General features: G+C 43.8%; 2 protein-coding genes across 3 annotated transcripts in view; both read right to left on the bottom strand.

Moving 5' to 3' along the window:
* Positions 1–440: 440 nt before the first annotated feature.
* Positions 441–15,658, bottom strand: prpf4bb (pre-mRNA processing factor 4Bb). 2 transcript variants are annotated; one of them, XM_088322491.1, is made up of 16 exons: positions 15,544–15,658; positions 14,721–14,802; positions 13,358–14,436; positions 11,152–11,325; positions 10,924–11,082; positions 10,767–10,848; positions 10,488–10,689; positions 9,893–9,966; positions 9,736–9,826; positions 9,518–9,665; positions 5,230–5,367; positions 5,007–5,160; positions 3,342–3,456; positions 3,125–3,276; positions 1,023–1,109; positions 441–956 (listed from the first exon to the last, which is right to left on the bottom strand). In XM_088322491.1, exons 1-16 carry the CDS (start codon positions 15,600–15,602, stop codon positions 753–755), a joined length of 3,000 nt encoding a protein of 999 aa, XP_088178617.1. In that variant the 5' UTR covers positions 15,603–15,658; the 3' UTR covers positions 441–752. The 2 variants fall into 2 exon arrangements, with proteins under 2 accessions (XP_088178617.1, XP_088178618.1); XM_088322492.1 differs by lacking the exon at positions 15,544–15,658 and adding an exon at positions 14,892–15,464.
* Positions 15,659–18,469: 2,811 nt separating this feature from the next.
* The window catches only part of gli3 (GLI family zinc finger 3), a 148,443-nt gene continuing 144,323 nt past the window's right edge, over positions 18,470–22,589 (bottom strand). Inside the window, exon 15 of the mRNA XM_088322278.1 lies at positions 18,470–22,187. Coding sequence (XP_088178404.1) covers positions 20,302–22,187 — 1,886 coding nt within the window. The 3' untranslated portion in view covers positions 18,470–20,301. The remainder of the gene's footprint in view (positions 22,188–22,589) is intronic.

Here is a 22,589-nt window from a genome sequence, read left to right as displayed (position 1 = left end):
TTTAATTTGAAAGACTGGCTATGAAAATTAAGTGGACTATTTTCACTTTTGCAAAGTTCAACATATCTTAATCAAGACACATACTTCCAGTTTTAAGGATTTGTGTTTACTAATCATCCATAGGAAACTCAATTAGAACACAAAACAAAAATAAAACAGCCATGGCCAGCCTCCAGCGTGGTTGTCAAGACAACCTGGAATGTCCCTTTGTTTTCACAAATGCGTGATAGTACCAAACCTCACGCTCAGTTGCTAACTCAAATCACTGATAAAATTAAAGCATAGTATTCAATGCACATGTTTTGACACCATTTCATTCTTTTCTTTTTGACATTGTAAAACAGAACGCTGACCCAACGAAGAAATGTCCTACTAGGGGTGCCGACTTTCCACATTAATAGACATTGTTCGTTCTGCGCCAAATAAAGGCAAACACGCTCTTTTGTAGGAAACATGTTTTATTACTAAAAAGTAAGTGGAGGGTGCTCTTGTAGGCCGCAACTACTCAAGTCATGATGCGATTGGAAGGAACCAAAGAATCATGTGGGGGAGGTTTGGTCTATTTACAGGAGGGGGGAAAAGAGCGCTGGAATTAACAGCAAAAAATCCAAAGAAGAAGAAGAAGCAGACTTTTGTACACGGAACGTTTGAAAGCATGCATCTGGACGCAGTTCGTATTTACAGCATAACAAATAAACAAACAAAAAAAACCAAGAGACCGTGCGTAATTTACAGTGGAGGTGAATTGAAGGTCAGATCTTTTCCTGGATGAAGGGATGCTGCAAGGCCTGGTTGATGCTGATGCGCTTGGCCGGGTCCAGCATGAGCGTTGCGTCCAGGAGTTCCTTCAGCTGCATCACCTTCTTGCGTTGCTCCTCGGGAAGACACTGCCAGCCGATCATGTCGCTGAGAAGGTCTTTGGTGGGGTTGATGGTGCTCATCACCGTAACCTTCTCCTGAAGAAAGAAGGGGAAAAAAAAAAGTCAACGTTTGAAAGGACAAACAAGTCGATCAATGCTCACCCTCTCTGTGACTTTGTCCACCTCGATGTAAAGGAAGTTGAGGTTCTGGTCGAAGTGTTGGTCTTTGAACAGCCCTTTGCGGATCATCTGCACAAAGCGAAAGTCTCGTCAGATGTTTCCATGACGACCGGGCCCAGGCGAGCAACTAGGGCTGAAACTAACTACTATTTTAATAGTCCACTAGTCACACACCATTGAAACAATCAAATAATCAGATAACTTCATTTTTTCCTTAAATTTAGCATGAAGTTGATGTAATGTGGCATATCATGAAAAACACAAAAAAATGGGTACATCTATTTTTTTAACATACTGCTAAGTCGTACAAAAATTGAATAAAACCAATTAAAGGTCAGTCTGTGCAGTAAATCTATAAATAAACCGTGGTACATATCTCGGGACAGGCAGATAAATTATAATCAAGTAAACATTTTTTTTATCTCTGTAAAACAAAACAGGCTCATTAGCAAGAGGAGAACAATTATTCTGTCATATTGGAACCATTTAATTTTATACTTTTATTACCGGTACTGTATATTAATTCACGTATTATTTTCACACTTAACTGCAAGAGGGCTGTCAGTCAACCGGCGGGCGGGCGCTGCCTCGGTAAACAAACTTGGAAGCATGGCGACCCCTAGCTTATAGCGGCTAATTATATTTAATAGAAATTCATCAATTAAATAAGACTCAGAGGAAAGTCAGAAGAGCACAAAGAAATGCTGATCACCAGCGAGTGCTGCGTGGATTATTATTGTGTTGGTGAAGCGACTAAGTTGGCGTCAGGAGGCAAAAGCTCCTTCTCTGGCCTACTGCTATGGCTAAGCTAACCACCCTCACAAGCTACGCCTGCGGACCCTGTATCTTGCCAACAAGAGATCCAATAGCCATGAAACGGATGACCTGAAGCTAAAATTCATGGGAAACTCGGACGGTTTAATCATCGTGGAGATCTGGCTAAATTCGAAGACACCCGATGCTAGCGCGCAGCTAGCCGTCCGCTCTCTAAATTGCTTTCTTACTCTAAAAGGAGAAGCCCTCCAATTTTAGTTTCCTTCTGTATAATGGCAAAAAACGATTTTTTTCAACTGCAATTATGTGTTGTGTGTTATTTGTAGATCTATAATAATTTTCTTACAGGTGTATACGCTCAGTCGGTAATGATGTCAAGATAAGGTTAACCCTTTGAGGGATTTTGTGATGGAGCGATGCTCCTTCACGGATTTTCACTCTTAGCAAAGGGTTCTGGTCCTTGTCGACTGCGAGGGATCGCTCTGTATACAGTGTTCTCTATTTTATATTTATTTAAAATTTCCTTTGAGATGATATCTAAGTTTTTGGTGTTGGATTTTTTTAAGTAAAGTTCCCCCCAAAATGCGACAAACATAAGTTCATCTTAGAAATTCCCCATTTCACTTAACTGACTTCAGCACATATTTAAGCAATAAACAAACTAAAAGCTAAATCTCAATATATCATGCGAACAATTTCACTGGCACATATCTAAGTGTCACTGCTCCATTGAATCAGTCACTTCTCAAAGTGAAGCAAGGCACACCAGTGTCAATTGAAAAAGATTTTTATTCTCTGAAAAGCAGATAAGGGACTGAAAAGCCATAAACATGTGTGAGTTGATTCACTTTAGCATAATTAATGATATCCAAATGACCTCTATTCCCGCTGCCAATTACGGTGCTCCAATTGAGCTAAAAATAAACCTCGCGCAGTGATATATCAGCACTGCCAGACAACTCTGAAATGGTACTTTGTCTCCATCTTGCGGTGGAATGTTTTTACGATTTTTTATTTTTAGAGGGAAAACCGCAGTTCATATGACCCAACCGTAACACCGTAGTGGGTTAAAGAAAACCGTGCTCGTTGCGGCAAAACCGGAGTACTTGGCAGGTATGCATTTCCGTATGCTACCGCTCGAGAAAGAGACGCTATTGCACATAAGTGACTCTCAGCTGATGTTATATTCATGTGGAGATGCCTCACTATGTTAAATACTCATCTGAAAACAAATAAGTCCATTGTCAACTGTTTCTCTCATCCATTTTTGTCGTCATCGATTAATTGTTGCTGCCCTACTAGCACCCTACCTTGTTTGGCATTTTGCCTTTGGCGTCCATGGCGAGCTTGATCATGTGGTTGTTGGAGGATCCCGGGAAGAGGATCTTGCCCGTGTAGAGCTCGTAGAGCGTGCAGCCCACCGACCACATGTCGATGCCGTAGTCATATGGCTTGCCGATGACTACAAACGGCAGGTTAACAAAAGCACCAGCAGAAAAAAAAATGGGGATGGAAAAATGAACTCACTGATTTCGGGCGCTCGGTAGAAGCGGCTGACCAGGTAGGGCGTGATGTCGTTGTCGGCCACGTGCGACGCGGATCCAAAGTCGCAAAGCTTCAAAATGGTTTTGGACTCGTTCACCTGGGAAGGACACATGCACACATTAAAAAGGGATAGTGTATATATTATTTGAACACTAAATTGCTTTGTGCAAGTGAAAACTACTGCTAAAAAGATAAAGGAAGACTAAAAACTATAGAGGCTCAAAGTACAGGAAAGGTCGGGCCAAACAAAGCAAGCCTGACCCGACCCGAGAGTATCAAAGTCCAAACCAACCCGAGCCCGACCGATGAACTCGATTTGAGGGACCGGGCCAGAAGTAAACCCGAGGCTGCACTTAGGTGCTGTGCGTTTTTTTGTTTTGCTAAGCTTTTAATTCAAGGTATTTGAGATTACTTATAGGAGCAAAATTAAAATGATGGCAGCTCCCTCTGGGTGAGCCAAATGTCATTTCAATTTAATATATGAGTGTTTAATAAAAGTTAGCATGTGTCATGAGCAATTTGAGCTACAAGCATGATACGGCTCGTATGTAGAAGTACCACTGTACTGTGACTTAAAGTGAGAAAACTGCAACATTTTCCTTTTTTTATGCTTTTCTGTTTTTTTTTCCTGGCGGACAATCATGTGAGTGCGCTATAGGGTAGGGGTCGGGAACCTTTTTGACGCAATGAGTCATAAGGGAGAAATATTTAGGTTTTTTTTTAAACACATTTTAAGAAAAAAAACAAAAACACCAAACCCGCTCTCCAGACAAAAGCTAATTATTCAGTGCAGTTTATTTCACTGTGTGACGTTTGTTGATTTGATCAAATCTCTTAAATAATGATGCCACAGCCGCTGTCCCATATCAATATAAACATAGCACTTAAAATTTGTCCCCCTCCCTTAGTTACGTAAAAGTATTGAGGTTCATTTTGCCCGTTATTTTTGTCCTAAATAATGGTTTCAAAATATGGCGCTGGCAAAGTTCTTTGTAAAAATGTCTCAAAATACTGCAAACGATAAGAGTATCATCGTATTTACCTTCGGCAAAGACCAGACTGATCGAGAGAGTGAAGGGGTCGCTGTGTGCAGAGATCCGCCCATTCTCTACTGCTCACCCAACGGTTTGCTGGCGTTTTGGGTGTTTAGTTTGTTCTGTGGGTTTTCATCATAAAGTATCTCAACAGTGAACATACATAGTTTAATGAACTTGCATTTAAATTATTTTTAGCGACCTACTGCCAAAACAGGGTATGTTGGTGTGACCACGCGACTAACTTGTAGTTGAGAATGTTCCCCCTATATATACTGGACTGAACCTAGAGTTCTCAGTGTTGCTTTGGTTTACTGATATCCCAACCTAAGAACACCACAGAGAATGTGCAACCGTTAAATATGCTTTACAAGCCCGATTTACTCATTAAAAGAGCCATATATGACTAGTGAGCCATTGGTTCCCAACCCCTGTTCTAGGGGATTCTCATATGATGTCAAAGAAATGCTAATTTTGTGTAGCCCAAGTACTAAAGACAAAAAAATGCATGTTTACATGAGATTACTTATTTTTGCTTATCATTCTAAAACGGTGTTTTTCACTACTATGAGATTTTAAAACAATACACATAATGAAAGGAAAAGAGGGTCACCAGGATGTTGTCGGGCTTGATGTCGGCGTGCAGGATGTTGCATCTTTTGAGCAGCTTGAGGGCCAAAAAGAGCTGCTGACTGTAGGAGCGCACCGCCTTGATGTGCAAGCCCACGTCCTTGCCGTACTTTTTCAGGACCTCGCGCAGGTTCATGCTAGCGCAACAGCAACCAAAACGGTAGTTAGCATAGGCCTACAAATAGGCCGTTCAGTCTTTGGTCTACCTGAGCGGCTCAAAGACCAAACACAAGTGCTGTTTGTGGTAGAAATGTCGGAAGAGACGCAAGCAATGGAACTTGTCGTCGGGGTCGGCGTCGTTAAGCTTCTTGAGGAATTCCAACTCCTTCAGGCCCGTCTTCTGCCTGAGACACACCATAAAAAATGTATTACAATTAATGGAATAGGAAACTAGAAAATGTAATTTAAGAAATTCAAAGACAGTCTTTCCTCGTCTTCCAATACTTCTCATAATCACATGCAAGAGTTGGAAGATCATTTTTGTTTGGACATCATTCGTAGTGACGTATCGTTTGTGAACGTAACAGATCTTTGTGCAGGCACTTTCAAGCGAGTCCCCACCAACCAATTTGTTGAGTATATACAAAGTTGAATTTGTTGGGTATTTTGTCATTAATTGTGTATATGTAAATATTTTTAGACATTTTCTGTGTTTTCTTGGGATGCGTGCCACAATTAGCCTTTTTTTTAACATAAAAAAAAGAGAGGTTATTCTTATATTTCATGGTTTAACAGTTTTTGTACTGAAAATTCAATATTTTTAGTTACCTCTGTTGTGTGTTGTATAAGTCTAATCTAAATTTAATCAAATTTGCGATGTGACATAGTGTGATTGAGTAATCCTATAACAATGAGGTTTTTCTCAAAGATTTAGACTGCAACCTTAACAAAACTCCCCAGAAGAGGGCACCGTTTGCCTAAAATTAACATTTTGAAATCCTGTAAAATTGACCTATAATCTCAATCCAATATTTACCCTAAGTAAATTGAACGCTGTTGTTGAACCATTTAAAGAATCTGGGAGGTTTTGGCTTTTGAAAGGTAGCACTTTGAAGTTTTTCCCCCAACTGAAATAATCACTGCAAGTGCTACTAGCATTGAACATTTAAAGTTGGAACACACAGAAATGGCTTTTCTACTCGCCTGAATTTTATTTTTGCAATCACAGACTTGCTGATAAGTGTAGCATGGGCATCTTAGCTGGAAAATAGCTGGAACAAATGCATGAAGTTTTACCTGGTCCCATGTCCAATTTGATCACAATCTGAAAAACTAAACATTCGTATTTTGCAGTTTTCTAAGGGTATGTCTAGGGGTTTCCGAAAGTGGCCATTTGGAGACTCCAAAACGACTAGTGAATGGTGACAACATACAGGAACGTTTTTGCTTCTCAATAGTCTGACGGCGCGCAGGCGGGCTAAAGCATGTCAATAATATTAACCCCTGAATGCACAAGTGGATTTAAAAATGACCCCATGGGTTGTTTTTCTAAATCGTTGGAAAATAAAAAAAAAAAGTTTTAAAAAGTTCTCACTAATAATAACTAGGTCAGGCGTCACCAACCTTTTTGAAGCTTAAAGCTACTTTCTGTCACAGGGGCTACCATTGATATACAGACGTTCCCCTTCTTACGACCATTCGACTTACGTAAAACGGTAGATACAAACATTTTTTCGGGATGTTGAAAAATATCCAGACTTTGCTGTTAGTAAAGATTTTGTATGGTGGGCACCTTTTTCCGAGTAGAGGACAGTACTGTAGTGCTTCTTTCCACCGCGTGGCGCTGTGAGAAGTCACCCAGCGTCCACCCGGAAGAAAACAAAACTGCTTCCTCTTTCCTAGTTTGTGTGTGTGAACATTCTATGCCAGGGGTCAGCAACCTTTTCGGTGCGGAGTGCCACTTTCAAATTTCCTTGTATATCAGTGTGTCACACCAAGATTAATGACTCGCACAACATTTTTTTAACATCCAACAGAGCTGTCATTTTACACCAGTCCAAATATACAACATGGATAGACATTTTAATCATATAACTCAGTGTTTTTCAACCCTTTTTTTGAACCAAAGTGCACTTTTATTTATAAAAACGTTCTGTGGCACACTGTCCGTCGAAAATGTTTGAAAATGAAGTTATGTCAAATATTTCACTGTACTACCTCATAAGCAGATGATTAGTATATAAAAAGATAAAACAATAAAGAAAATAATACTTAGAAAAAGGAATGATGTGCTTTATGTTTTTATTTTTTAAAGTGCAATATTAAGTTATTAAATGTACAGTGCAACCTCAAGAGCAGATAATTAGTGCGTAAAAAGTATATAAAAATCTACTGCCACCTACTGATAAGGATGACTATTACAGTTCCCCGTCTGGAGTGCAAAAATACTGAATAATGGCCTAAGTTTTTGGAAAGATAAAATTCCAGCGGCACACTGGTATAACTGACCTATTTATCTTCCACTATTCTTGTTCATCAATTAACTAAAATGTGAATGTGAACAACATGTGGAAAGGCCTGTAGCCATTCTGACTAACTTTTTACCACAAGAATTAACCAGAATCAAGCATTCTTCATCAACTATAAACTACAATCAAAAAACAAGTAATATGGTCAGATACAATACCATTCATCAATGATATCTTGTTGCAGAAAATATCAAAACTTGAAATCACAGCAGCAATGCAGAAGGAACACACACACACACACACACTAAAATATTCGCCATCAGTAAATGGTTTTCCGTGCTTTGCAATTCAGTGAGCAATTTGTTGGATAGCTTCAGTGGTGGTGTTTTTAGCAGCGACAAAAGTTTTTAGGGTCTGTGTTTGTTTTCCATAACTGGACACAGAGCGTTTTAATGTGTACTCCTTGAATTCAGGTTTCGTCTCGTAATGACGTTTAACACTTAATGTGCGAGGTACAACGCTCTCGAAACACAATTCACAAACAGCACGGTCATGTTTTTTTTTTGCACAAAGTCCCTGTCATCTGTCCACGCTGGCTGGAAAAGATGTTTTTTGGCTGGCAGGAAGTCGCCTAACTTTTCCAAAGGTAAGTTAAACATAACTTTACTAATCTTTATAGAGCATATTATTTAATGAAATGTTTATTTTTTAGTACAAAACAACATTTAAGGCTTGTATAAGTAACCTGTATTGTTTTAAAAACCTTAAACAAAAAAATATAGCACTGAAGCAACTTACAAACAAATACAACTTACGACGATCGTCGTTCATAAGTAGGGCAAGCGTCTGTGCATGACTAAAATAACAGCTTATGTTATCACTACGTTGATATGTTATTATTACAGAGTTGTAATTTTTAGAAGACAACCACTAAAAGGTCAGTTGGAAATCAAATCGCAATGACCCATCACTGGTAAGCTTTTTGCAGAAGCCTTCCATAGGCTACACAGTAAAGCTGCATGGTTTTGGGGGGGAAAAAACCCAATTGCGATTTTTTAGACCTGCATTGCAATTTCGATGTGACTTCTGATGTTTAAAGAAGTGCATTTTCTGCGCTAGTTTTGTTTTTTGTGAGTACTTAAAGCATGGATGCGTGACCAACCAGTGCACACACTCTTCCAAGGGTGGGGTCGAAAATTAGTTGGAAAAATAAGTAAAGTATTGACAACATCATGTGATAACCATCTCACCTGGAATAAAAATAATGCAACTTTTTTATATTTTTAAAGATTTTGAAGAATAAGAACCTGATGGATCATTTCTCATCCTACTTATGCACCCAAGAGTTAATAATAGTGACATGCTTTATCCAGTAAACGTTCCAATGGCCCACCAGCGGGACGTCAGACTGTTAAGAAGCAAAGACGTGTCTGTGTGATGTCACCAGTCCCTGGTCCTTTTGGAGTCCTTAAATGGTCACTTAAAGAGACACCTGAACCTACCCTTAGAAAATGTGTAAAATACCAATGTTTAGTTATTCAGATTTGTGACTGCTATTGTCTCAGCAATTTTCGAGCTATGGTGCCCATGCTACCCTTATCTGCAAACATGTGATCGCAAAAATAAAATTGAACAGAGTATAAAAACCTTGTTTTTCTTTGTGTTCCAACTAGATTACTCAATGTTAGCAGTACTTAGAGGGATGATTTCAGTTGGGGAAAAAACTTCAGAGTGTAACCTTTCGAAAGAGACCAAAACCATAAATATTCTCCAAACGATTCAACAACAGCATTCGACTTACTTTGGATTGGGATTTTAGGTAAATTTTACAGAATTGGTAAGGGGTTACACTAAAGTAAACAACACTCTCTTTTAGGGAGCTCTGTTTTGGGTTGCAGTCTATAAATCCTTGGGGAAAAAAAGCGCTGTGTCATGCGATTACACAATTGCACTACGTATCATCGCAATATCAATTAGATTTGGGTTAATTTTGCAGCCCTACTACTCGGGTTTTTATGAGCTACCTGGTACCCACGGAGCCCCCTTCACTGGATTAAAATGGAATGCTGGCGTGGAAGTAACATACATGAGTTCATTGTTGCGAATGATCTTGACAGCCACCTCTTGACCAGCCCTGGCCGTATCTCTGGCCCTGATGACGTTGCTGAAGACGCCCTGGCCCGTGTAGCCGTAAACGTCGTAGCGCTTGTCCAGTGTTTCGCCAATGTTCACTCCTGAGGAAGATACCATGAAACGTTAGCGGTAAAAAGCAAAGGCACTAAGTTAGAGTGCAAGGGAGCTTACTGTAGTAGCCCTCAGCGTCAGTCCAGTTGTCCCTCAGATTGGGGTTCTCCTTGAAGTCTTTGCCCACGCCACAGGCTCGCATCCGGGCACTCTGCAGAACAAAGGTTGACAACTTTCCATTCTTTAAATAAAAGAACACAACTGACTCGTAACTTACATCAAAGTCGGCCGCAAACATGTCGTCCGACTCTGTAAACATGTCGGGTGCCGACGGCTTCTTGGTGGTGGTCCCTGGAAGCGAAAAGGGAAGCTTGAGAAAAATTTGCTAGTGCAGTGGTCAGCAACCTTTTATGTACCACAGACTGCTTTCATGTCTGACTATATTATCACAGCCCAGGTGGGCCAGTAATAACATTAGTATTAATAATAAGCTGTAATTCACGGTGCAAACACTAGACGATTGGCGATCTAGATGACATAGAAAAAGGTATAGTTTTGATCTCATCACACTATTTTTACCCAAGGTCCAACGTTGCTTTGGTTAAACCATTTCCTATAATGCTCCATTACATTGTAAGTTCAGCCAAAACAACATGGCCCCATGGGTATGAATAGTGCGATGAGATAAAACCTACCGTAGTTTCACAGCAATAAGGCCTACGAAAGATTTCGGGGCTTGAAAAAAAGCACATTTACGCAAATGATTTGAGTATGAGGAAAAAACAATGGCTTTTTTATCCTTTCGGCGCAGCTTAATACCGGTCCAGGGCCCAGTAGTCGCTGACCAAGCACCCGGCAGTGCGGATCCTCACCGTCCTTCTCCTGGGCGATGAGGTTCAGCTTGGCTTTGACGCTGGCCTCGAAGGTGTTGAGGTTTTCACGTTCATATTCTTTGACGTCTGCAGCCACGCGTTCCAGAATGTCGTCGGGCGAAGGCGAGCGACTTCGCGTGCTGCTTTGCGGACTGCTGGGCTCCGAACCCGGGTTGGCGTCCTCGCTCGCAGCTTTATATTTCTAACAGCACACCACTCGGGTCACGGCAACCGCCAGAGCAAAACGAGGACAAACACTAAAAAAAAAACGAGACCGACCTGGACAATCGCCATTCGTTGCTGTCGGCGCTGTTCGATCAAGGCCTCTTCATCCACTTCCTCGCCGTCATAATCATCCAACCTGCCAACAAAACCATTCCAATTCCTCAGTATCAACACGGAAGAACTTTTCTTTGCTCGGGCAAAGTTGACTGACATGTCTTCTTCCGAGGAATCCTGGTCCACTTTCATTCCCTCAGAGAGGCTCCCCTTGAACTTGTCTTCGTCTCGACTGCGCCGCCGTCTCCGCTCACGATCTCGTGACATGGAGCGCCGATACTGCCGCAGCCTCCCGTAGCGGTCCCGATCGCCGGATCTGACCACCCAAAGAACATTTGGTTTCGCTAAGAAAAAACACGAGACGCTCGTCCTTCTCAGTGGTTACCTGTGCACCAGCGGAGAACGGCTGCGTCTTCTCGGGGACGAGCGGGAACGTCGGCGAGGAGACGGCGAGCGGCGCCGGAGTGGCGAGCGGCTCACCCGGCGCCGCGATGAGGCCGGGGAACTCTTGTCTCGCGATCTGTCTCGACCAGGCCCGGTTTCCGCCCGCAGACGTTTCCTGCGTAGACATCATAATCACACAGATTGTACATTTCAAAAAGAGCAAAGTATCTATTAAAATCAATATTGCTGAAATTGCTTTGTGACGACTTAGACAAGCGATGTCAGACTCAAGTTTGTCTGTGCTGCCGGATTCAGACTCTGTTGTCAGGGAGCCCAAATCACTGAATGAATATCAGCATTATGCTTTATCATACAGCCTAAATAAGCAACCTACCCTGCTATTGTAATCACAGCTTATAACGAACCGTCTCTAAAAGCAATAAACTTATTCAATCAGGAAAAAAAGATTGCATGTTTGGCATTGAATGTGTTAACTGGCTCATTTTGACAGTTAAGTAAATGCTGTTTTACACCTGAACCAACTCTACACGCCATACAAACTCAATTTGGAGTTTTGAAAAATGTACATTTTGTCTTAATTGTTGTACTGGTTTGGAAAAAAATATTGAAACAAAATTCAGTGCATGGGCAATGAAATTAGACATTAGATGAAAATACTCGCTGGCCATTCGAAAGATAAGTAGATTCTCCACGTCGCGTTTCGGCAAAGGTCGGCATTTCCAGCCTCATTTTTCCGGTTAGCTACTTCTTTTAACGGAAGCTCATTAGTTACCTCGGCCTGTCCGTCTCTTCCCTGACACAGATAGAAACCATTTCCACCTTTGTCTGCGGCCCATCCACCCTCAGTCCCATTGCTGTCTGGCTTTCCTCTGGAACCTAAACCCAGTACCTGGGTACACAACAACTCCTTGGCATGGGGTGAGGCTTTAAAGTCTGCATCATATTTTTAGATGGACCATCAAATTGCGAATGTCTATTCCTGGCACTAACTAGTTCAGTCTGCATGCCGGATGTCAGCGCTTTTACACATTAACAGTCCCTTGGAGCAAAGGTCCGGAACCTATGGCTCGCGAGTCAGATATGTCTTTTTATGAGCACATCTTGCTAGGGGATAAAGTGAGACCTTTGCTATTTTCACAAATCGCTCCAAATATAAAACAGAGCCATGACAACCTTAAACGATGCTAAGCCCCCCAAAAAACACTGATACCTTAAAAGTATTTCATCCAACATTTTATATATATGTATAGGACACAGTCTAAATTACAGTATACAATCACGGTGTCACACAAACATACCCCATCTTGGTAGTGTGTTGCTAAGGAATCCTTTATAACTTCGAGTCTCTGTACAATGGTACTTCTTCATACGAGCTTATTTCATTCCAGGGTCGTCTTTGTAGCTTACATTGCTCATGTAACAAGTTTATCTTTATCAACAATAACTCATATGAACTTTGAATTTTGTTAAATATTCACTGATGGAAACAATATAACATGATGCTTACCTGGAGGGAGCGGATACAATTTTCTATTTGCTGCTAATGGTGACCCCAAAACTTTTGTGTTAAAAGCTTGACAAAAACATGTTTCTTTTCTTATCTTTCTTTTTTCGCTACTTTATTCTTTTCCTCATTTTTTGGGGGGCAGAAGCCCGTTTAAAAAAAAAAAAAAAAAAAGAAGTAAAATGATGCGTTATGGTCACATCGAGTCTCCGTAGATTGTATTCTTTCTTGAGCTTCTTAGGACTTGTTTTCGGTTGCACAAACTGTACAAGCGACATCTATAGTGGTAAAATCATACACACCGTCCCTTTACAAAAGAGTGGTTTAGTCACTGAGCTAGAAGATCATGGGCCCAGAAAATGTCATTGAGCCGGGTTTCTCTCTCACCATTGTTTTTTTCTGTGAAGATCTGCACAGCTTATAGACTGATGGAAAGCAATTGGTTTATATTTAATTAAAAAATCCAAAATTTTGATAAAAAAGAAGTGAGTCTCTAGGCCATTTCATTGACCAACTCTGAAATTTATGGCAGACTGGATTAAATCATTCAACAGGCCATGTTTGTCATGCCTAATTTAGAGATCGGAGCCTTCTTGATTTTTTTTAATGCATAGCAAACATTGGGCTTGTAACTGCCCAAGCAAAAAGTGCTTGTGATTGAAATCTGAAGCGCTGCACCTACCTAATGGGCGATTCCTGCTTTTCAGTTTCTCTCCTGCGTGTTTCAGGCGAGCGTCCCCTCCTGGGGGGCGGCAGCGGCGGCGACCTGGCCCTAGTCCGGTCAGCAGCGCCGGCCGAGGCATGGCGAGCGTCCTTGTGACGAGGCGAAACGCTTGGCTTCCTGACGGGACTGTGCGTTGGCCTACGGTGTGGCGAGCGGTTCTCCTTGCCCGAGGAAGCGTCCTTGGACGGCGACTTGGCCGGCCTTTTGTCTCGCTCCGTGTCGGCCCGAGCGGGCCGCTCTCGGCCGGCCGAGCGAGACCGAGCCCGCGTTTTGTCCTGCGCGTGGCGCTCGTCTCGGTGCGGCGAATGCCGCTGTTTGTCGGCACGCCCACTTTTTTGCTCGGCGGGAGACTTCCTGCTTCTCTCCTTAGACCTATCGACAGCATCTGAGTGTCTTCTCTCCTTTGAAACGCTCCTACCACGGCCTCTTTCTTTAGTGCTGGCGTCCTTAGTGCCGCTTTTGTCCTGCTTGCAGTCCTTGCTGGGGCGCTGCTCCGTGTTCTTGGTGTTCTTGGAGGCGGTCCTGCTGCCGTCCGCAGAGTCCCGTCTGGATTTAGCGACTCCCCCTGCCCGGGGGGAGGCCACTTTCCCTGAGACGCCCCGCTGGCGCGCTTGTCCATTTCTGACGTCATCTTCCGAGCCAGAGTTGTAACCCTGCAGGATGAGGCCCATTCCCGACTGGACTTTGCCTTCCATCAGCTGGCTATCCAGCTCCGCCTTGATCATGGCCCTCTGCTTCTCCAAGTCCTCCAGGAGCGCTCGGTCATCCAGAGAGGGGGAGCTTTCGCTTATCTTGCTAGCGGATGAGGCGAAAATGGTGGCGGCGGACAGGGAGGAGGCACCCTCCTTGTTGCGCTTATGTTTTCTGTGTTTGTGGCGATGTTTGCGCTTGCGTTCTTTGTCCTCGTCTGAGGCATGCTTGTGTTTTTTGTGCTTGCTACGATGCTTGTGTTTTTTGCGCTTGTGTTTGCCACCACTGTTGCCGACGTGCTGGGAGTCAGCCCTTGCAAGCTTCTCGCCGTTTGTGTCGGCCTCCTCCTGGTAGACGAAACGGGAATGTGAATGGCTTTGCACCAAAACACTGACATTTATTATTTTTTGTTTGATGGGGTAGTTTAGAGGAATTATGAGATGGTGTAAAAAGCGGCCTCAAGCAAGCCGTTACACATGTTGTGAAAACCAGCAGTATTATTTGCTTACTTGAAGTACATTAAAAATGGATGCACGTGAAAGCATTATGTGTGGCTCTAAAACTCTTTCTCCATTTATCAAGTGCTCAATGCTAGAAATAAGAGGCACCGAGGCCATCCAAGTGAAGGTACCTCTTCTTCCTCCTCTTCCCCTTCAGACACGTCTCCGCTGTCTTCATTTCCACTTTGCACGTGGCTTTCCATTTCGCGTTTCCTGTTCCAACAAAATAGACACAATACAATGCTTTATTGATGAAGTTTTAACTTTTGCGTAGGTTACATGGTCCTTTCAATGAGACCTACATCTAAATACACTGTTGACAACTAATCCTTCCCTCTCACGTAACGATCGGCAAACAAACTCGTTGACTTCAACCCCAAACAACCTATAGTGCTTGGTAGTTGACCTTGCATTGTTTTTAACCACTACCATAGTCAACTAAAATCTACATCGGTCGAAAGTTTGTGGAGCTTAAGTGCAAAGGTTGGCGACAATGTTTGTTTCGTTACTTCTTAATATTTACAAATGTGTTATAGACAACAAAAGGAAGTCATGCAAAAGTCAAGTAAACGCGAATGTTGACGTTTGCAAATATCCTCGGCTTGGCGCTTCGAATTTCCATTAGTAGCATTAGCTCTCGATTGCTATGCGTTTGGAGCAGTCGGGCAACCCTGACTGATTGATTCTATGTACACTTCCACAATTTAACAATTGAAAAGCAAACTCATTCGGCACAATTGCAATAACCCAAGAACCAGAGAGTCTATTTGGGCCGACGTCTTCTTGACGTTTAGCCCAACTTAAGCTAAGCTAAGAACACTAGCCAATGTTGGCAACGGTCTTAGCCCAATAACACGACTTGAGTTTGGCGGTGTACGCTACTGTATTACATGCTTCAAAAGTAAAAACGCGCTCTCGTTTCACAATTAGTGAGCTGCTCGTTAAAATACTTACACGTGCTCGTTGAAATTATTCATTCTATTCGACGCGATATCCATTTCCACGTCGGCCATTTTCCAAAAGCGAAGGAGCTCTTCTTTTTGTTTAGACTGACGGCGAGGAGCGCCCCCTCGAGCACAGGCGACGCAGGGCTTCTGTGCGCGCTTTGTATAAGTCAGTGGGCGACAATGCGGAGGGACGAGTCGCGTTTCTTCGGGCAGTGGGCAGGGGACACCCTCAACTGGTTGCCAGCCAATCGCAGGGCACACAGGGACAGACAACTCACTCGCTCAGTCACACAGAGGGACAATTTGGACCGGCCAATTCACCTGAAATGCATGTCTTTGGAATGTGGAAGGAAACCGGAGTGCCCGGAGGAAACCCACGCAAGTACGGGGAGAACATACAAACTCCGCGCAGTAAGGGCAGTAGCTGGATTTGAACCCATGCAGGAGGTTCCCACGACCTCAGAATTGTGCCGCACACGCGCTAACCACTGCACCGCCGTGTTTCGTTATATCATTCTGTAAATATCCTTAATAATAATAATAAAAAAAAAAAAAAAAAAATCAGGAACAATTGTTATCAGCGTAACTAAAATATCTATTAATAACACTTTAAATGTAAATTTGTAAATAAAGATATTTTGGGAGGAAAAAATTAGTTGGCATTTCTATTTTGTAAACCAAAACAGAATATCAACCATCGATGCTTGTATTTTACATTTCAAAAGCCAAAAACAAAACAATAGCTTTATTGTTTTAATAAGCTTATTATACAGAATACGATCGTCGGAAGCGCAGCAGAATGCGTGTTCACGCGAGGGGGGGAAGGATTTTGCAGGGAAGTCGAAATTAGGAACTACAGCGGTAGACGCATGCGCACAGTAGCATCAAACACGCTTCATTTGCAATGAAAAAAAACGATACCGAGATAGAGGGTACCGCGGCCAACTCGTTTGACTTGATTGATTTGCTGTTTCGTGATAGTCGTTGTATACTGGATGGTACCCGTAATTTGTCATGATTGCCAAAATGAAGACACTTGGGGCAGTCGTTTGGCGCGCAGGAGCGCGCTCTCTGATTGGCTGGCACTCCCCTCTTAAGCTGTCAGCACCCAGAGGGGAGTGTCAGACCGTACTTATGTCTCTCTGTGTGTTTCGCCAGATTACCAGTACCAAAGATTTCTCCTGCTTGATTCCTGCCTGCCTCCTGTTCCAACCTGTTTCTGTCCCACGTTTACGATTTACTCTCCTGCCCTGGCCACCGACCTGCCCGCTAAGCTGTATCGATTCTGCCTACCTGTCACGGAACTGCCATTCTGTCCGACGCTGCTGATGACCGACAAACACAGACGTCCAAAGCAAGCTCTGACAACTCATTCCAATAAAGATTCCTTTAAAACGAACGCAATTAGGTCCGGGATTCCGTCCTGGTTCCTGACAGTACACGTCTCAAAATGCATAATAAACGTACTTTGTACGGCAAAAACATACAGGTTGACAGGTATGCATATATACTGCGTTAACGGTATTCAAGATTCTCTTTCTATATTCAGCTCACAACTTTAAAACAAATCAGGTCCTGGATTGCTAGTTTTAAAGGCAGTATGTGACTTGGGCAGCACGGCAGCGGAGTGGTTAGTGCATGTGTGACACAGTTCTGAAGTCATGAGATCAAACCTTCCTGTGTGGAGTTCACGTTCTCTCCATGTTTGCGTGGGTTTCCTCCGGGCACTCCGGTTTCCTCCCACATTCCAAAAACATGCATGTCAGGTTATTTGGCCATTCCAAATTGTCCCTAGGTGTGAATGAGCCAGTGAGTTGTCTGTCTCTTTGTGTCCCGTGATTGGCTGGCAACCAGTTCAGGGTGTCCCTTGCCCATTGCCCGAAGTCGGCTGGGATGGGCTCCAGCACCCCTGCGACCCTACTGAGGATAAGTGGTGTAGATAATGCATCTATGGATGTCACTTCAAAAAGATTCCAATTGCTTACACCATCCTCTGGCTGAAATAATCATTGCAGCACTTTTTCTTACCTTCACGATTTTCATCCTGGAATAAAAGAAAACCGCGACCACGCTCGTGATATCCCTCCACCACCCCCTCTTTACCTTCGGTATAATGTGCTTCGTGGCCGGAACACCCCAAAAAAGTAAGATAAAAGCAGATAGGGGTGAAACCTCACCCCATTGAATTAAAAGCACGACTCTGCCCCCTAAGATTCGATCTGCAACCTCAGTGGAACTGTATAAGTCTTGATTTCAACACACTTTTATTCAATAGCTTATGAATGACCTATATTTCATGTTGACAATATCTGTTTTATTTGTTATTGCAACATCCGTTGCAGACTGGTCATCCTGGAAGGGGGATTACCTCACGTGCGGTCCCTTCTCCAGGTTTCTTCATTTTCCTCATGTTGTGGTTTTTGAGTTTTTCCTTGCCCTCATGTAGGTTTTAGATCAGGGCATGGTGTCATAATAGTCTGTAGTTTGCAATAGTCTGTGCAGCCCTTTGAGACTTTTTGCGATTAAGGGCTAAACAAAAAGCATGAGATGCCATGACTTTTGGAATGACTTTGGTGTTATACCTACACCGACCACACGATGGGAGCATTGGCACGATGAAGACAAATCGCTGGGAGTCCTCCAATCTCCCGTTTTGTTCGCATATTTTCCTCCGAACCGATTCCAATCAAACCTTTATTTATTCGAGTTAAACAAACGTAAAAAACAAGCAATCGTTCATTTTTCAAGAATCGTATTTTTAATGATACATCAGCTTATTTTTTTCAAAATTCAAATGGTGTGGCGCTGCTCAACGAGTTTTAAATACAGAATTAAAATCAATTTTTGTGGGCCAATTGATTCATTCTATTTAAGAAATGTATACAGTTTTAAAATTTTATCTTCAGTTAATTGATCGCAGGAAAATCAAATACAAAGAACAAAACACACATCAAGCCAAACAGATTATTTAAATGTCCATTATTTTTTAATGAAAACATACAAACATTCGGGGTCTAATTATAAAAGAGACATTTTTATGTAGATATAGCGCACGGGCGTGTGTGTGCTTGTGTAAATATGTGTGTAGACGAATGTGACAAAACTGGACATTTAAAAACATTTTTATTACAAATAATCATTTTTTGAAATGTTCATTTTTTAGTTCTTCTTTGTTGATAATGGCAAATTGGCAGTGTTTGTTGTTTTAACTCAAACGAATAAGGCACATACCTCCGTGCGATTTCCACCATTCACAATAAATGCTCGCCACACATTATTTTTTTTTTCTCCAAAAAACATCAATGCCCTGCCACATAAAGTACCTTAAAAACAAAAGTGTACCTTCTTGTTCTGGTGCTCAATTACTTTTGTGATTGCGCACGCGTACGAATGAAAAAGGAAAAGCACAAAAAACGCCAACAATTTCGCAATTTAAGAGCTTTGGAGAGGACAACATTGTCAAATCGTCAAACACGTCACTGTACAGAATAAAAAAAAAAGTCATGTGCTGCTGGACCAGCGTCCATTAAGACAAAAGGACATTTTACAAAAGTCAAATAGAAAAACACTGTTGGAGTAAATAAATTGGACAACGGCACCGTCACAATACTTGATTGTTTGAGCCTTGTTGGCTTGTCTTTCCTTTTTTCATACGTAGATACTGAGCAGTCTGGAGTTTTTTCCGGCTCCTTTTTTTGTCCGTGGCCTTTGCTCTTCGGGCAAAAGAGGAATTGTTGTTTTGTGCTTGCAAAGGTGTGCTCTTTTTACACTTTTCCTATGTCATCTTTTTGAGGAGAAACTGTCATCATATAAAAAAATAACTTCAAAAGGAACCCAAACTTTTGGGACTCGTACCGCAGTGTTAAACAACCTCCGGGCTGTAGGCAGTTAAAGTCCATCATTTTTTACCTATTGTTGTGTTACTGACACCGCTTCGTTTCAGACTGAAGTTGAAACGGGGCTTTGAGTTAGTAAGTTTGAATTAAAATCGGTGGGGTTTGCATGAGTGGACAAAACAAGGATTCCCGCCTGCCCAAGATACACTGAAGGATGAATCAAACCAAACTTTCATGCTTATAGCGAATCAGCGTGAGCTCAACTACATCATGCCAGAATGATTGTAAATAATCTTGCTGCTATGGAAGAACTTCAACGGAGTTGGTGGATCCATGGATCGCTAAGTAAAGAACGCAACACAGAGACCACATAACACCAACAAGCTTTTTGTGGGGTTGCTTTGTTGAGTTTGTATTCTTAATGATTTGGCAAGCGGATCAACGTGACATTTTGCGTTAAACATTACGGTTAGTGACCAGTTGTGTTGCTATTAGCACGTCCGCCTTGCAATTCAGAGGTCCCAGGTTTAATTCCTGCTACCAGCCTCCTCGTGTGAAGTTGGATTTTTCGCCCAGGCCCTAGGACTCTGGTTTCCTTCCCCATTACAAAAATATGGATGGCTGTTCCGGTACCGCCTAGTGATAGACGATAAATAGTCAAGAAAATGAATTAATGTGATCTTGGTGTGATGTTACAAGGCCATTCTAATGTCCCACATGACCACACAGTGGAATTACTGTTATTATTAATGTTATAATTGTTGTTATTATTAACGTTATTATTATTTTAGAAAAAGTACAAACATGTTTATTCCTGCCCTTGAGCCACTGATATTGACAGACAAGGAACCGGTCCTTGGTACGGAAAAGGTTGCGAACTACTGTTGTACCGTACATGGACTTGATAAAAAATTTGATAATTTGGCGTCCTACTGCATAATGGCCAAGAACTTGCTCTCCTGGGCCAGGCTGCTGAGGAGCGAGCTCATGTCGCCGATGGCCATGTTGTTGTTAAGGGTGGGCGCGCGGGGTGTGGTCACCCGAGACCAGTTCCTTGACAGGGACCGGAACATAGAGGGGCTCAGTGGGCCTGACAGTAGGCTGCCTCGGTCTGAGCCATCCTCCTTCACAACGCCAAAGTCGGCTTCCACCGTGCTGCTCACTTGGTCAGAGGCAGGAGACAGGAGAGAGGCCGAGACGCCAGGATCGGCTCCGAAGGAGCCTGGTGAGTAGTGCTGGTCCACTGGGGGGAAGGAGGCCGGCTCAGAGTCCATCTGCTGGAAGCAGACTGGCTCCTGGAAGCCTTGCTGGAGGTAGCAGAGATCTCCTTTTTGCAGTTGCTCGGGGACTTGAGTGCAGCTTCTGGGGGAAGGGCGGTTCCCGGTCCCGTTCCGGCAAGCGTCCATGGGCGGGCGGGGAACTTTACCTTGGGAGAAGTTGGGGGGATGGTTTATAGAAGCCTGACTGAGCATAGGGCAGAACACTCTGCTGGTTTGGTTCTGCTCAAAGCGGTTTCTCCATCTGGAACCCTGGTGCATAGGAGGTTCCGCACCGGCTGCCGGCAAGTGACAACCGGCAAAGCCGGCGGTGGCAGCTCCTCCTATTCCCAAGCAGGGGCCAGAAGATGTCTCCGGCTTTACATGCGAGCTCCACGATGCCGCATTCCCAAATCTGCCGAAAGAATCAGAGCAGGCCTGGCCGCTGGACCACCCGGCGCCATCGCCGTCCCCGCTACCGGAGCTGACTTCATTCCACTGGATGGGAAGCAGATTGGGACTGGTCCTTTGGACTGTTGGCTCGAATTGACCGACCTGCGTCCTGTCCACAGACTGCTGCTGCCAGCTCTCTTCAGCACCACCTTCGGCTTGGACCCGGGAGCGCAAGTACTGCAACATTTCATCAGGAAGGAGATCCTCATCTTCCAGGAGCGAGTCAGCATCCTCCAATCCCTCGGCAGCCAGTGCTTCCAATGCAGCGTGCTCTGCAATGCTTGGACTGTACACTTGGTGCTGCAGGCCCCTACTTGGCAGGCTCCCTTCGGAGCGAGTCAAGTTCTGCAGGTTTAGGTTAGGCGGCAGCTGCTGCTGGCTTACAGGCAGGACAGGATGGAGGTTGCTAAGACTGTTAAAGCGCTGCACAGGGGGTAGAACATATAGGTCGCTAGGCCGTGAGCGCACCGGGTCGCTGGCTCTCCGGTCGCCTGCTGCTAGCCCCTCGCCAGGGTAGAAAACTCGCCTCCCGCCGCTGGAAAGTCCCCCGGCGCCAGACCCTGACCAGCGCTGCGACCCGACAACAGGTGGTAAATGCTGATGGCTGCCGCCGCGGTCCATCATAGCCATGCGAGCCTTCAAACTCATGCGTTCCATGTTGGGGAGCGGCGTGGGTGGAGGGCCCCCTGTAGCCGCCGCGTACTTGGCCTTCAGGTGGTAATGCTGCGCGGGGGTCAAGGTGAGCATTCCCCGAGACCCCGCCAGGTCCCCGTTGGCTCCCCGAGCGTTGGCGGAAAAGGCGGCACCTCCTCCGTAGTGGCTGGCCTCGCTGGAACGTCGAGAGGCATCAGTGGAGATGGGATCGTACGAATCGGTGGAGCTGAGGTTGTGTCGGCGGCGGTCGTTGTGCGAAGCCTGGCTGGAGCGACGACTGGAGAAGCAAGGCGAGATGCCTGAAGAGCGACGGCTGCCGCTCAGGTAAGCTGAGCTGGTGGCGCTCTCGCTGCTGTCGCGCCGGTCCCGCAGCAAGGTGAGCGCCGTCAACTCAGCAGTGCCACCCAGCTCGGGCGGCTGAGGGGCGCCTGATGCCCACGGCTCACCCAGTCCTGAAAGGACATCAAAACACCACAGACTTTACTGTTTGTTTTTGGTTTGGCAGTACTTCCAGCTTCGAATAGAACCCTTTCCGTGTGTAAGATTAGGCCTTTAAGACATTAGATAGAAGACTTGAGCTGACCCGCTAGGTTGCTATGACCTTCCTTGCTTTTGGTGTCTTTCTATATAAAAACACTACATTATACAGTTTAAACCAGTTAAGACCACCAAGTCTAACACCGGCACAATTGGAATTGCAAAAAAATTGGTGTTCCTTAAACTGGGATTTGGGAACCGTGAACACACAACATTTGGGCGTTGTGTTTTGGTAAATTTCGACCCGAAATATGCAGCTTAACATACAAATCTTCTTTCGCTCTTTTGAACTTGTGTTGCTACTCCTGCGTTTTTGG

The sequence above is a fragment of the Urocampus carinirostris genome, chromosome 18 (assembly GCF_059441175.1).
Source record: "Urocampus carinirostris isolate Australia breed hairy pipefish chromosome 18, RoL_Ucar_1.0, whole genome shotgun sequence".
Lineage (NCBI taxonomy): Eukaryota > Metazoa > Chordata > Actinopteri > Syngnathiformes > Syngnathidae > Urocampus > Urocampus carinirostris.
This window is presented reverse-complemented; position numbering and strand designations above follow the sequence as displayed.

Excerpts from the sequence above, each read along its gene's own strand:
- prpf4bb (XM_088322491.1), bottom strand. The coding sequence starts at position 15,602 with ATGGCCGACGTGGAAATGGATATCGCGTCGAATAGAATGAATAATTTC. Across the intron at positions 9,967-10,487 it reads CATCGCCCAGGAGAAGGACG|GGACCACCACCAAGAAGCCG; the intron begins GTGAGGATCCGC and ends TTTCGCTTCCAG. Across the intron at positions 3,277-3,341 it reads CTACCGAGCGCCCGAAATCA|TCATCGGCAAGCCATATGAC; the intron begins GTGAGTTCATTT and ends TGCCGTTTGTAG.